Here is a 12,190-nt window from a genome sequence, read left to right as displayed (position 1 = left end):
AAATATACATAAACAACACAAAGGGGAAAAAAATCATTAAGAGAAGTTGTAAGCAAAGTTACGATTAAATATCAAAATAAATAGAGCCCTGTGCGGAGACAAAATTTGCATCCGCATCCGATCTGCAATCCGCAAACATGATCCACGGATACCTGCGAATAGAAAGTGGATAACCACAGATATGCAGGGCGCTAAAAATAAAACACAAAAATTTAGACAGTTTGTAAATTACATCACCATCACCCAAACAACCATGAATCTGCCCACATATCATGATGTACAGAACATGAAAAACAGAAGATAATGCTATTCTCAAACAATGCACCAATGACTCAAAAAACAGAAGTGTCCTAACTGGACTAATCCTACCTTTTCTGATAAACTAATTGTAAACTCACTAGATTAGCATTTAAATCAAATTGCTCCTGTCTTTAAATGCCTACCAAAAATGAATGCACTCCTGACACCTTTAAACCCATATGCTGTCATTGGAAAAAGGCAGGCTTTCATTTTTTCCTTTAAGTCAAAGTGTTCGCATTGAGATAATTACACCAAAGAATATTGGTTTAAAATATAGAAGTGTTTTGAAACTTAGCAAAAAGATACCCAGCTACTATATCTGAGGATACTAAATTCTTAAATGGTCAGAGCAAAAATTAGGTAATTTACATACAAAGATATAGTGCATCATTGGAATCATATTTACATAGACACAAAAGTGCTAAACCAAAGCCAGAGCTCCTCAACTCCACAAACTTGAAAAATAAAATGGATTTAGTCAAGTAAAGCTGATTTAGTAGATTTAACAATAGCCTCATTGCAAACGCTCTATCAAACATGCAGAAGTTAAGAGTCTAATAAAGTTCTTCTTTTTGGCCTTGAAATATATACAGGAATCATTTCTCCAACCACTGAAATGCAGCCACCTTTAAGGTATAGGACAACACATTACAGAAAGGAGAGGAATATTCTGCCATTGAGACAAAATCTGCTATTACAATAAGGATTGTGGAATCTTTAATGTCCACAAAGAGAAGATACAAAGCTTAAAAAGTCAAGGTTCCATGAAAGATCTTCATAAAGTAAACAACACATCACTCAGTTAGTGTGTCTCAGTAGACTAAATGGCTGAACTGAGTCTACTGGGCTTCAAATCTCTACCAAATATTGGCAGTTAGTTAAGATATCAAAAATCAATCCTAGTCAAATTCAAACGGTAACTTTCACCATAATGCTGTTGTCTACGTCCCACCAAGCAAAGCATACTTCAAAAATATTGGAAAGCCAAGGTTAACATTTCACGTATGCACTTCAATTATTGACTTGCTCACACTAACAAATAACAAGGCTAACATAAACAATTCTTGTTACTCAAACCGGCATCAAAGTAATGAGGTCCAAATTAATCTAATCTACACACACAAATTACTAATCTGGTTTTGTGCCAATTGAATTTTTATCTGAATACAGTGAAACATGGTGGGGGGGGATGTTTGTTGTTATTGTTTGTTAAATACTTGTCCAGTACTTCCCATTCAATATGAACAAACACCGAAGAGAGGAAGAACTTTATTATTTACAACCTGGGAAGCGGTCTTTTTATATTATAAATATATAAAAACAAATATGAAATGTAAGTCTATACGTTAATGACAGGTTTCAGAGTAACAGCCATGTTAGTCTGTATTCGCAAAAAGAAAAGGAGTACTTGTGGCACCTTAGAGACTAACCAATTTATTTGAGCATAAGCTTTTGTGAGCTACAGCTCACTTCATCGGATGCATACTGTGGAAAGTACAGAAGATCTTTTTATACACACAAACCATGAAAAAATGGGTGTTTACCACTACAAAAGGTTTTCTCTCCCCCCACCCCACTCTCCTGCTGGTAATAGCTTATGTAAAGTGATCACTCTCCTTACAATGTGTATGATAATCAAGTTGGTCCATTTCCAGCACAAATCCAGGTTTTCTCCCCACCCCCCTACCCCCACAAACCCACTCTCCTGTTGGTAATAGCTTATCTAAAGTGATCACTCTCCTTACAATTTCAGAGTAACAGCCGTGTTAGTCTGTATTCGCAAAAAGAAAAGGAGGACTTGTGGCACCTTAGAGACTAACCAATTTATTTGAGCATGAGCTTTCGTGAGCTACAGCTCACTTCATCGGATGCATACTATGGAAATTGCAGAAGACATTATATACACAGACACCATGAAACAATACCTCCTCCCACCCCACTCTCCTGCTGGTAATAGCTTATCTAAAGTGATCATCAAGTTGGGCCATTTCCAGCACAAATCCAGGTTTTCTCACCCTCCGCCCCCCCACAGACAAACTCACTCTCTTGCTGGTAATAGCCCATCCAAAGTGACCACTCTCTTCACAATGTGTATGATAATCAAGGTGGGCCATTTCCTGCAGAAATACAGGTTCTCTCACCCCCTCACCCCCCTCCAAAAACCACACACACAAACTCACTCTCCTGCTGGTAATAGCCTATCCAAAGTGACCACTCTCCCTACAATGTGCATGATAATCAAGGTGGGCCATTTCCAGCACAAATACAGGTTTTCTCACCCCCCCCCCCCCAACACACACACACAAACTCACTCTCCTGCTGGCAATAGCTCATCCAAACTGACCACTCTCCCCACAATGTGCATGACAATCAAGGTGGGCCACTTCCAGTATAAATCCAAGTTTAACCAGAACGTCTTGGGGGGGGGGGGGGGAGGAAAAAACAAGGGGAAATAGGTTACCTTGCATAATGACTTAGCCACTCCCAGTCTCTATTTAAGCCTAAATTAATAGTATCCAATTTGCAAATGAATTCCAATTCAGCAGTTTCTCGCTGGAGTCTGGATTTGAAGTTTTTTTGTTGTAATATCGCAACTTTCATGTCTGTAATCGCGTGACCAGAGAGACTGAAGTGTTCTCCGACTGGTTTATGAATGTTATAATTCTTGACATCTGATTTGTGTCCATTTATTCTTTTACGTAGAGACTGTCCAGTTTGACCAATGTACATGGCAGAGGGGCATTGCTGGCACATGATGGCATATATCACATTGGTGGATGTGCAGGTGAACGAGCCTCTGATAGTGTGGCTGATGTTATTAGGCCCTGTGATGGTGTCCCCTGAATAGATATGTGGGCACAGTTGGCAACGGGCTTTGTTGCAAGGATAGGTTCCTGGGTTAGTGGTTCTGTTGTGTGGTATGTGGTTATTGGTGAGTATTCGCTTCAGGTTGGGGGGTTGTCTGTAGGCAAGGACTGGCCTGTCTCCCAAGATTTGTGAGAGTGTTGGGTCATACTTCAGGATAGGTTGTAGATCCTTTATAATAATAATATAATAATAATATAATAATATAATAATAATAATAATCCTTAATAACCAGACTCCAGCGAGAAACTGTTGAATTGGAATTCATTTGCAAATTGGATACTATTAACTTAGGCTTGAACAGAGACTGGGAGTGGCTAAGTCATTATGCAAGGTAACCTATTTCCCCTTGTTTTTTCCTACCCCCTCCCCCCCCAGACGTTCTTGTTAAACCCTGGATTTGTGCTGGAGATGGTCCACCTTGATTATCATGCACATTGTAAGGAGAGTGATCACTTTAGATAAGCTATTACCAACAGGAGAGTGGGTTTGTGGGGGTGGGGGGGGCAGAGAAAACCTGGATTTGTGCTGGAAATGGCCCAACTTGATTATCATACACATTGTAAGGAGAGTGATCACTTTACATAAGCTATTACCAGCAGGAGAGTGGGGTGGGGGGAGAGAAAACCTTTTGTAGTGGTAAACACCCATTTTTTCATGGTTTGTGTGTATAAAAAGATCTTCTGTACTTTCCACAGTATGCATCCGATGAAGTGAGCTGTAGCTCACGAAAGCTTATGCTCAGATAAATTGGTTAGTCTCTAAGGTGCCACAAGTACTCCTTTTCTACACATTAAGATTTTTTTTAGAAATGAAAATAAAACCATACGAATGTTCATTTCCAATAATACTTTGAACTTCTAAACCACCTTCCAACCAATGATTTTAAAGGATTTTTACAAATTTTCATTAATATACAGCAGTTACAAAACAATCTAAAATAAAGGTTTTAGGGAGAGGAGGCTGTCCAGTCCCTGCTGCACTCCAGCCATAGGAATTATGATACCTACAGACAGATTTCACAATGCATGACAGAAAGGGGCCATGATCGGGACACACTGCAGTGCAGGGTTAAAGTGAAGGAGCTGCGGAATGCCTACCACAAGGCACGGAAGGCAAACCACCACTCCGGTGCTCCACCCACAAGCTGCCAGTTCTACAAAGAGCTGAATGCAATACTCGATGGCAACCCTACCTCCACTGCGAAGGCCACTGTGGATACTTCGGTGGCTCGCGTGCCAGTCGATAGCAGACTGAGCTAGGAGGAGGAAATCTTGGACGAGGATGTGGAGGGGAAGGGGGACCCAGAGGCAGAAGATGACTCGAAGGCCAGAGATGCATGCAGCCAGGAGCTCTTCTCTATCCCGGAGGAGGCTAGCCAGTCACAGCTGTCCGATGTTGGCGAAGCGCAAACAGGAGAGGAGGCCCCTGATAAGTGGATGTGATTTTGGGAATCGCTGAAATGAGTTGTTGGGGGCAGGAGAGTTGCAGAAAGCAGGCTTGTGTCTGGATGCACGTACCACCACATGCCTACTCTGAGCCGTGGAACAGGGTGTTGATTGACTCCCTCCATTCGTGGGAATCTGCCGCAGAGAACTCCAGGAAACTCTCATGGACATACTGGGCAATCTGCTGCTGCAGGTTCTTTGGCAGAGCTGTTTTGTTTCTTGCCCCACTTTCCCGCACCACTCTGCCGTCACGGGGGGTGTGGGGGGAGGAAGCGTGACCTTTGCTGCACACAGGCGAGCCACATAAGGGCCAGGGCGGAAGCCGTAGTCCTGGAGAAGACCCTCCCTTGATTCCCTGCTCACCCTCAGCAGCGAGATATCTCCCATAATGAACACAGCTTGTGGAAAATGTGAGGACAGAAATAATTATAAGGCCTCCTTTACTGTGCTGGCTCTCCCCAAGAGCCACATGCCCAGTGTACAGTAGGGTCCAGGAACACAGATTTCCCCTGCGATTACTCACCATTTTGCGGGTCTTGCAGCTCATGTGTCCTTACCTGGGGTCAGCCAGTTAGTGACAGGTATGTGAATACTGGTTACGTTTTAAAATCACTGAATCAGTGTTCTGTATGTTGCAAACAATACTGCTTCTGTAAAAGTTTGCGTTTTGGCTTCACAGATATGACCTTGGGAGCCCAGCCTCCCTCTTTGTTATCACTGGCTGAACGGCTGTGCAGAATTAGAAAGCGGCCATGAAGAACTAAGGAGGACTTGCTGCGTGAGGTCATGGTGCACTGCGCAGCAGAAAAACAGGAACTGAAGGACAGCAAGAAGAGGGACCGAAAGGAAAACACGGCACAACAGAATGAAGCCATGGAGCGGCTCTTAAACATTATGGAGTGCCAAGCAGACATGCTTCATACTAGCACTGCAAACTGAGGAACTCCGCGCCCACCCTCCCCTGCAGCCGCTCGCAAAACTCTTTCCCTTGCACCTCCCAGACACCACCAATACACTCTTATCAACCTCCTGGCTCCAGTCTTTATCTGTGGCATTCTACTCTTCCCCTGTCACAGTCCAGCACTGCGGACTCCCAGTACCCACTGCACTCAATACCCATCCCTCTGCAGTTTAGCCTGCTGAAGTACAGTACCCGTTGCATTGTTCTCCAAAGGAGAAGGTTGGATGTGATCCCTGGACATACACAAATCTTTAACTGTCCCGGGACCCCACTCCTCCTGGGACCTTCCCTTCCCCCATCCCGCTCAGTGCTGATGTGTTTTTTTGTTTGGCTCTCCCCTCTGGTTGTTGGTTTTTACTAAAAGAATTGTGTTACTTTGAAATCAATCTTTATTCTATTAATTGAAAGCAAACAGAGCCCTGCAAAGCAACAAGCAGTTTTCTTAAACCTTCACAGTGCATCATCTTCACCAATCACAATCACCTCCTAGCATTACAAGCACTGCATTCCTGAGCATAGCAACAAATATCAGTGGCTTTCAGCTTCATATTGCTGCCTCAAGGCATCCCTGATCCTTATAGCCCTACGCTGCGCCCCTCTAATAGCCCTGGTCTCTGGCTGTTCAAATTCAGCCTCCAGGCGCTGAGCCTCAGTGGTCCAGCCCTGAGTGAAGCTTTCACCCTTCCCTTCACAAATATTATGGAGCGTACAGCACGCGGCTATAAGCATAGGAATATTGTCATCGGCCAGGTCCAGCCTACCATATAGGCAGCGCCAGTGGGCCTTTAAATGGCCAAAAGCACACTCAACAGTCATTCTGCACTTGCTCAATCTGTTGCTGAACCGCTCCTTGATGTTGTCAAGGTGCCCTGTGTATGGTTTCAAAAGCCACGGCACGAAGGGGTAGGCAGGATCTCCCAGGATCACAATGGGCATTTCGACTTCCCCGACAGTGACCCTCTAGTCCGGGAAGAAAGTCCCGCTTGCAGCTTCCTGAAAAGGCCAGTGTTCCGAAAGATGCCTCCGTCATGCACCTTTCCGGACCAGCCTGTGTTAATGTCCATGAAATGCCCACAGTGATCCACAAGTGCTGGAGAACCATAGAGAAATACCCCTTCCAATCAATGTACTCAGTGGCTAGGTAGTCTGGTGCCAGTATTGGAATGTGTGTGCCATCTAGCACCCCTCCACAGTTAGGGAAGCAAAGCCATCTACAATGTCACGCATGATGCCCATAGTCATGGTCTTTCAGAGCAGGATGCGATGAATGGCCCTGAACACTTCCATCAACACGAGTCCAACCATCGACTTTCCCACTCCGAACTGGCTAGCGACCAGCCGGTAGCAGTCCAGAGTAGCCAGCTTCTACAGTGCAGAAGCTTTGCGGTCAGCTCAGAAAGGAGGTTCCATGTGTAGGAAGTGACATGGAAGAAAGCAAAGGGGTGATTGTGGGAGAAGGGGACAAACAGCCATTGAGGTTGGCATCTCTGGGGAGAAATGGGGATGGTGAGCTACATGGTAAAAGACAAAGTTGGATAAGTAAAGAAGGGACGAGTTAAGAAGGAGGCGGCATTGGACAGATTAAATGACTAGGTTGACATGACCAGGCACTCTTTTTTACATTAAAGATAAGGTGATATACCATACTTTGTCAAAATTTATCACACAAAACTTATTTAGCAATGAATTTTATATAAATATTTCTTCTGCAAGATGCCCAGAATTCCCTTGAAGTGTTTCACACCTCATTTGCTGCAAGTATCTCTTTGCTATAAAAAAAAAAAAAAGTGTGTTACTCTTTACTTTGTATGTCATGTATGTATGTGATGGAGACACAAACCTCTAAGTGATGTTGCTATAAGCACCACTGAGAAGCTTGGAATAGAGTGAAACAAGAACTAAACAGAGAAAGGGGTAAAAATTAGGAGAATTTAAGAAATTAATTAAAGATTATGAAAATACATTTTAGACTCTACTTATTATAATGCATATTCTTCTTTATATTTGATTTAACTTCCTAGTAGCCCACAATACAATCCAGTTAGTATTGGATTACTGCATCCTGCTTGAGAACAGAAATAATGTGAATATTAAGAAGATAGCCCTCAAAAGCCCAAGCACATATAAAGGCCATAATAAAATAAAATTCCTGAAGTGATGTAAGGGTACAAAACAACTTAGATCTATTTAAAGAAAGCACTCAGCTTTTCTATGTGGTAGACAATCATTTTTGCCTCGTAAAGAAAAATGCTATCCCTTTTAAATCATGTTTTACCTTTTATTTTTCAGCGTTTTAAAAGCAACAATAATAAAGAAATTGGTGTTTTCAGTTTTATGAACAACAGTTTTAAATTAACAGTCCATTTGCCAAGTCACAGAAACATTCCAACTATCGAGAAATCTAAGTTAGACATCCCAAAATGTAACAAATAGATACTCCCTGCTAGCAAATGAGCTAGTCAGATGAATTAAAATAATTGGTTAGCCACTCTGCAGCCTCAGAACAAGAGACAAAATATGTCCAGTATCCAAATGACATCTTTCAAATTTCAGACATGCAGAATTAGGTACAGAACTTCCAAAGCACTTGGCTAGCTGAAAAACCCATCTTAGTATTTCCAGCAAAATTTTTGTTAACATGTTGATGACTAATGGATCAATATGGAATGTATCTATGACTAATGGATTCCTTAGTATGATGTATCATTCATAAGAGAATAGAACTAGAAACACAACAGAAGTCAGCAAGCTAAAAAATATTTAGCAAAAACTGAAAATTTAATTTGAGCTTTAAAACACTACAACAGAAGTGAGAAGAACTGCTGATGTTAGCCACTGAGCAGGAATAAGACTGGAACTCTATGCAACAGGCATATTTGTCTGACAAGGGAGGCACACTAACGTGACTACTATATCAGAGTTAGAAGTATCACAAGTACCAAACCAAAGTTCAGTTCTAGGTACAAGGCTTTGTTATTAAAGACTAATTTTTAATACTCAGTAATATTTCGTGTTTATGGTATTTGGCTATGGTATGTATTTTCTTCTTCTACACTAGCAACACTGTGCAACGAAGTATTATCCACCTAATGTGCTGATTTTAGTATCTCCCCTCCCCAAAGCATGCTTCTGTCTTTACTGCAGCACATTTCATTACAAGTATAAAGTTTTCAGAGTCTTGCCTGACACAATGGTGCCACAATACACTCCCACTTGTTTCCCAGCCTTTCTGGTATTAATACAGACGAATGCCAAAGCCCAACCCAGTTATACCTCATTCTCTGCCATGAAATAAACTCTGCCAAAGTCCAAATGATGTTCCAAGGGCAAGGCAAAGGTTAACCCCTTTGCTGAAAGAAACAAATCTTTGAAAATTATCAGGTGCTAAATAGGAGCAACTGATTTTTTAAAAAGCAACTTTTTTTTGTACAGGGTTATGTCCTGCAGAACACTCTAAATGATTAGATATGGGGAATATGATGTCTTATTTTGATTAAAACATTTTGAAATGAATGATTTAGTTGACTCCATAATTATGGTTTTAAAGTGGAGAAAGTGTCTACATATCCACATGACAGTGAAATAAAAGATTTTTTTTAAAATCTGCATTGTTAGCAAATTCCTATTATTGAGCCATTCTCAAAAGCCAAGTCTCTCTCCAGCACATAATGATCACAAAATCACTGCAGCTGTACTCACATGCAAGGCAGAGGGATCTGGCAGGAATTCAGCATCCTCTCCAAAGATAAAATCTGGTGGCAGCTCTGGGTAGTGGGCATTGAAAATTATATCCCCTGAAATAAAAATAAGTGAAAAGCACTGTTTATTTCCACTTCATATCCCCAAACTTCTAAGTACTGCAGAGGAAAAATTCAGTAAGTCCATTTTCAATTAACAGACATCATATGCAAAACACAAGTATCAGATGTACTGGATGATAAAGTTAATTCTTGAAGGCACTGAATCTTCCTGTGGAAGAACAGAAAACATGGAACAAATTATTGCTTTGTTTCTCACTGCTTCCCACAAGGGGACACCTTAAAGCACTGATATAGTTAGAAAAGCAACCATATAAAAATAGCACCTTCTTGAAAGCAGCACATCTGGGATATTAAGTAATTAAAAATTAATACCCAGCATATCTATTTTATGTATTTTTGTGAGTCATATCTGTTACTAAGGAAAACCTGTTGTTTTGCTATTGATTTTATATGGAAGGCACTCAGGTACTATGGTGATGGGTGGTGGTATAAAACCCTAAGGTAGACATACAGAAAGCCAAGTTTTCAATGCAGTGAATATTGGGAGAGGAAACAAAAAACAGTATTTCCTCGAGAATTATCACAAAACTGTTAGGTAAGTACCATTTGCAGAATCTCTATCACTGAATGACATAAGAGACAGAACACAGGTTAATTGTTGGACCTAGATTTTCGTTGCGGACAGCTGTGGAGAAAAAAAATCATCACTGGAGTTGTAAACTGACTACATATTATTCAAATATCAGGGAAATAAAATATGAACTCCTAGGTATCCTTTTTATAGCACTTTCTACATTTAGTAACCTATTTCAAAAAGAAAGCTTTTCATTTTGTCTACATGGCACAAAACACACTCATTACACATGAACTGAGAACTACAAAATAAACGTTTTAAAATGCATTAAATAATCCTGATTTACCGACAGGTTTTAGGCATTCTGTTAAATGACAACAACAGCCCCATTCATTAGGCTATTTTAATGCTGGTTTTGATACGAAAAAAATCTTTATACGGTAGAAGTCGCTTAACAGACACACAGGCCTCTCAAACTTCATTTAAGCAGCCATCTTGATTAAGGTGAGTTTGTAAACTCTGTGGGGATTAAGGTATGTACGGAGCTTCTAAGTTCGGTAGAAGTCTCTGTGGACCTTACTAACTGTATTGACTGAGACACAGACTGTCATCAAATCTGTATTAAACAAATAGTGCCATGGATTTGGAATGGTCCTATCATCCTATTACGGAGTGGTTTTTCCCAGCAAACAATATTTGGGAGAGGATGTAATAGATCAACTGGAGTCGTCCCAACTAACCACATCCTGACTGAGTGGAACAGAATATAATGGAAATACTAAAGATCTGGCCTATATGTTATTTTTAATGTGTATTAATGCCATCTGAAATTAAATAAGAATATTAATTAGGTCACAATCTCTGACATTGAGTTCCCATCTTACATATCACAAAATATGTAACAAAACTACTTAGCAAGATTATGACTGCTTACAATAGGTTAACAAATTCTAGTTTGTACTATAAAAACTTAAATGTCAAATAAAATTCAGAGTTTACATAGATCAATATGTGATTGTTATCATGTAAACTTTCAGAGAACTACACTCAGCTAAACAGGAAGAACTGGTTTCGAAAGAAACTGCATTTAGTACTTCTTCCCTGCTTCTCCACTCTCCGTTTGAAGATACATAATAGGCAGTAGCTCCACAAGCTCTGCATGTAAAATAGATTTTTGGGGCAGCAGGCATTAAAAGAAAGAAGCCAACAGCTAAAACCTATTTTTATGTACTATCACCTGTGTAAACCCCATACAACACAGTAAAACTGAAGACAGGAAAGTAGTATATAAAATTCTGTTCACACAGAGACAAAACCTCTAGGTGGTTTTCAGCTTTCAACAAATTGTGTATTAATTTAGTGCTGATGAAAAATACTGGATAAACAGCCCCGCAACCTGATGTCCTCTATTCATTCATGGGACAGGTAGAGGATGGGAATGCTGACAATCTGTCACAGCTAAAGTTCTGCAAATATGTCTCAACGTTCATTGAAAGGCATCACCTCCAGAAGCTGTGTGGTCCAGTGGATAGTGTGATTAAGAGACCCAGGTTCTATTCCTAGTTCTGATGCTGGCCTGTTGGATGACCTTGGTCAAATCACCTACATTCTCTCTGCTTCACTTTCCCTCATTCGTAAAATGGGGATAATGACACTAACCTCCTTTGTAAAGCACTTTGAGTTCTACAGACAAAAATGATATGTAAGTGCTAGATATTATTATTATTATTATAGAGATGAGGAGGGCAGCTCAGTCATGATGGGCTTCAGTCCTAGGTCTCCCTGTCAACTAGTGTGCAACTTATGTTGTTTTTTATTAATGTGAATGTGTGCCCACTGGAAACTGAAGTGGAAACCATAAAACTCATTTCATGTAAGTCACCAAACCACCATCACATGGATACAAATTTCGTTCACACCGTTCCTAGGGATTTGAAACAGTAACCTAAAGCTGAAAGTTTCTGTAGTCTATGATCAGCCACCTGAACCACCCAATCAATCCACTAAGAATTTCTACACACTTTTTTCTGTTCAATGGTGTTTCAAAACATAACGATGATCTATAATCTATGTTGCATTGGACCCGTCATCAGCATGGACGCATGTCCCCTGGAATGGTGGTTGAAGCATGAATCTTTAGCACATCTGGCACGTAAATATCTTGCGTCGCCGGCTTCAACAGTGCCATGTGAATACCTGTTCTCACTTTCAGGTGACACTGTAAACAAGACGCAGGCAGCATTATCTCCTAAAAATTGTAACCAAACTTGTTTGTCTGAGT

The 12,190-nt window shown here is 40.8% G+C and overlaps 1 protein-coding gene across 3 annotated transcripts in view; it reads right to left on the bottom strand.

Moving 5' to 3' along the window:
* BABAM2 (BRISC and BRCA1 A complex member 2) overlaps window positions 1–12,190 on the bottom strand; it is a 306,901-nt gene that overhangs the window by 226,676 nt on the left and 68,035 nt on the right. For all 3 annotated transcript variants that reach the window (XM_074949130.1, XM_074949129.1, XM_074949131.1), the window contains exon 4: window positions 9,274–9,368. In XM_074949130.1, the coding sequence (XP_074805231.1) occupies window positions 9,274–9,368 (95 nt within the window). The remainder of the gene's footprint in view (window positions 1–9,273; window positions 9,369–12,190) is intronic.

Source organism: Natator depressus, chromosome 3, assembly GCF_965152275.1.
Source record: "Natator depressus isolate rNatDep1 chromosome 3, rNatDep2.hap1, whole genome shotgun sequence".
Taxonomy (NCBI): Eukaryota; Metazoa; Chordata; order Testudines; family Cheloniidae; genus Natator; species Natator depressus.
The sequence above is the reverse complement of the archived record's forward strand: the minus strand, read 5'-3'. Positions and strand labels throughout refer to the sequence as shown.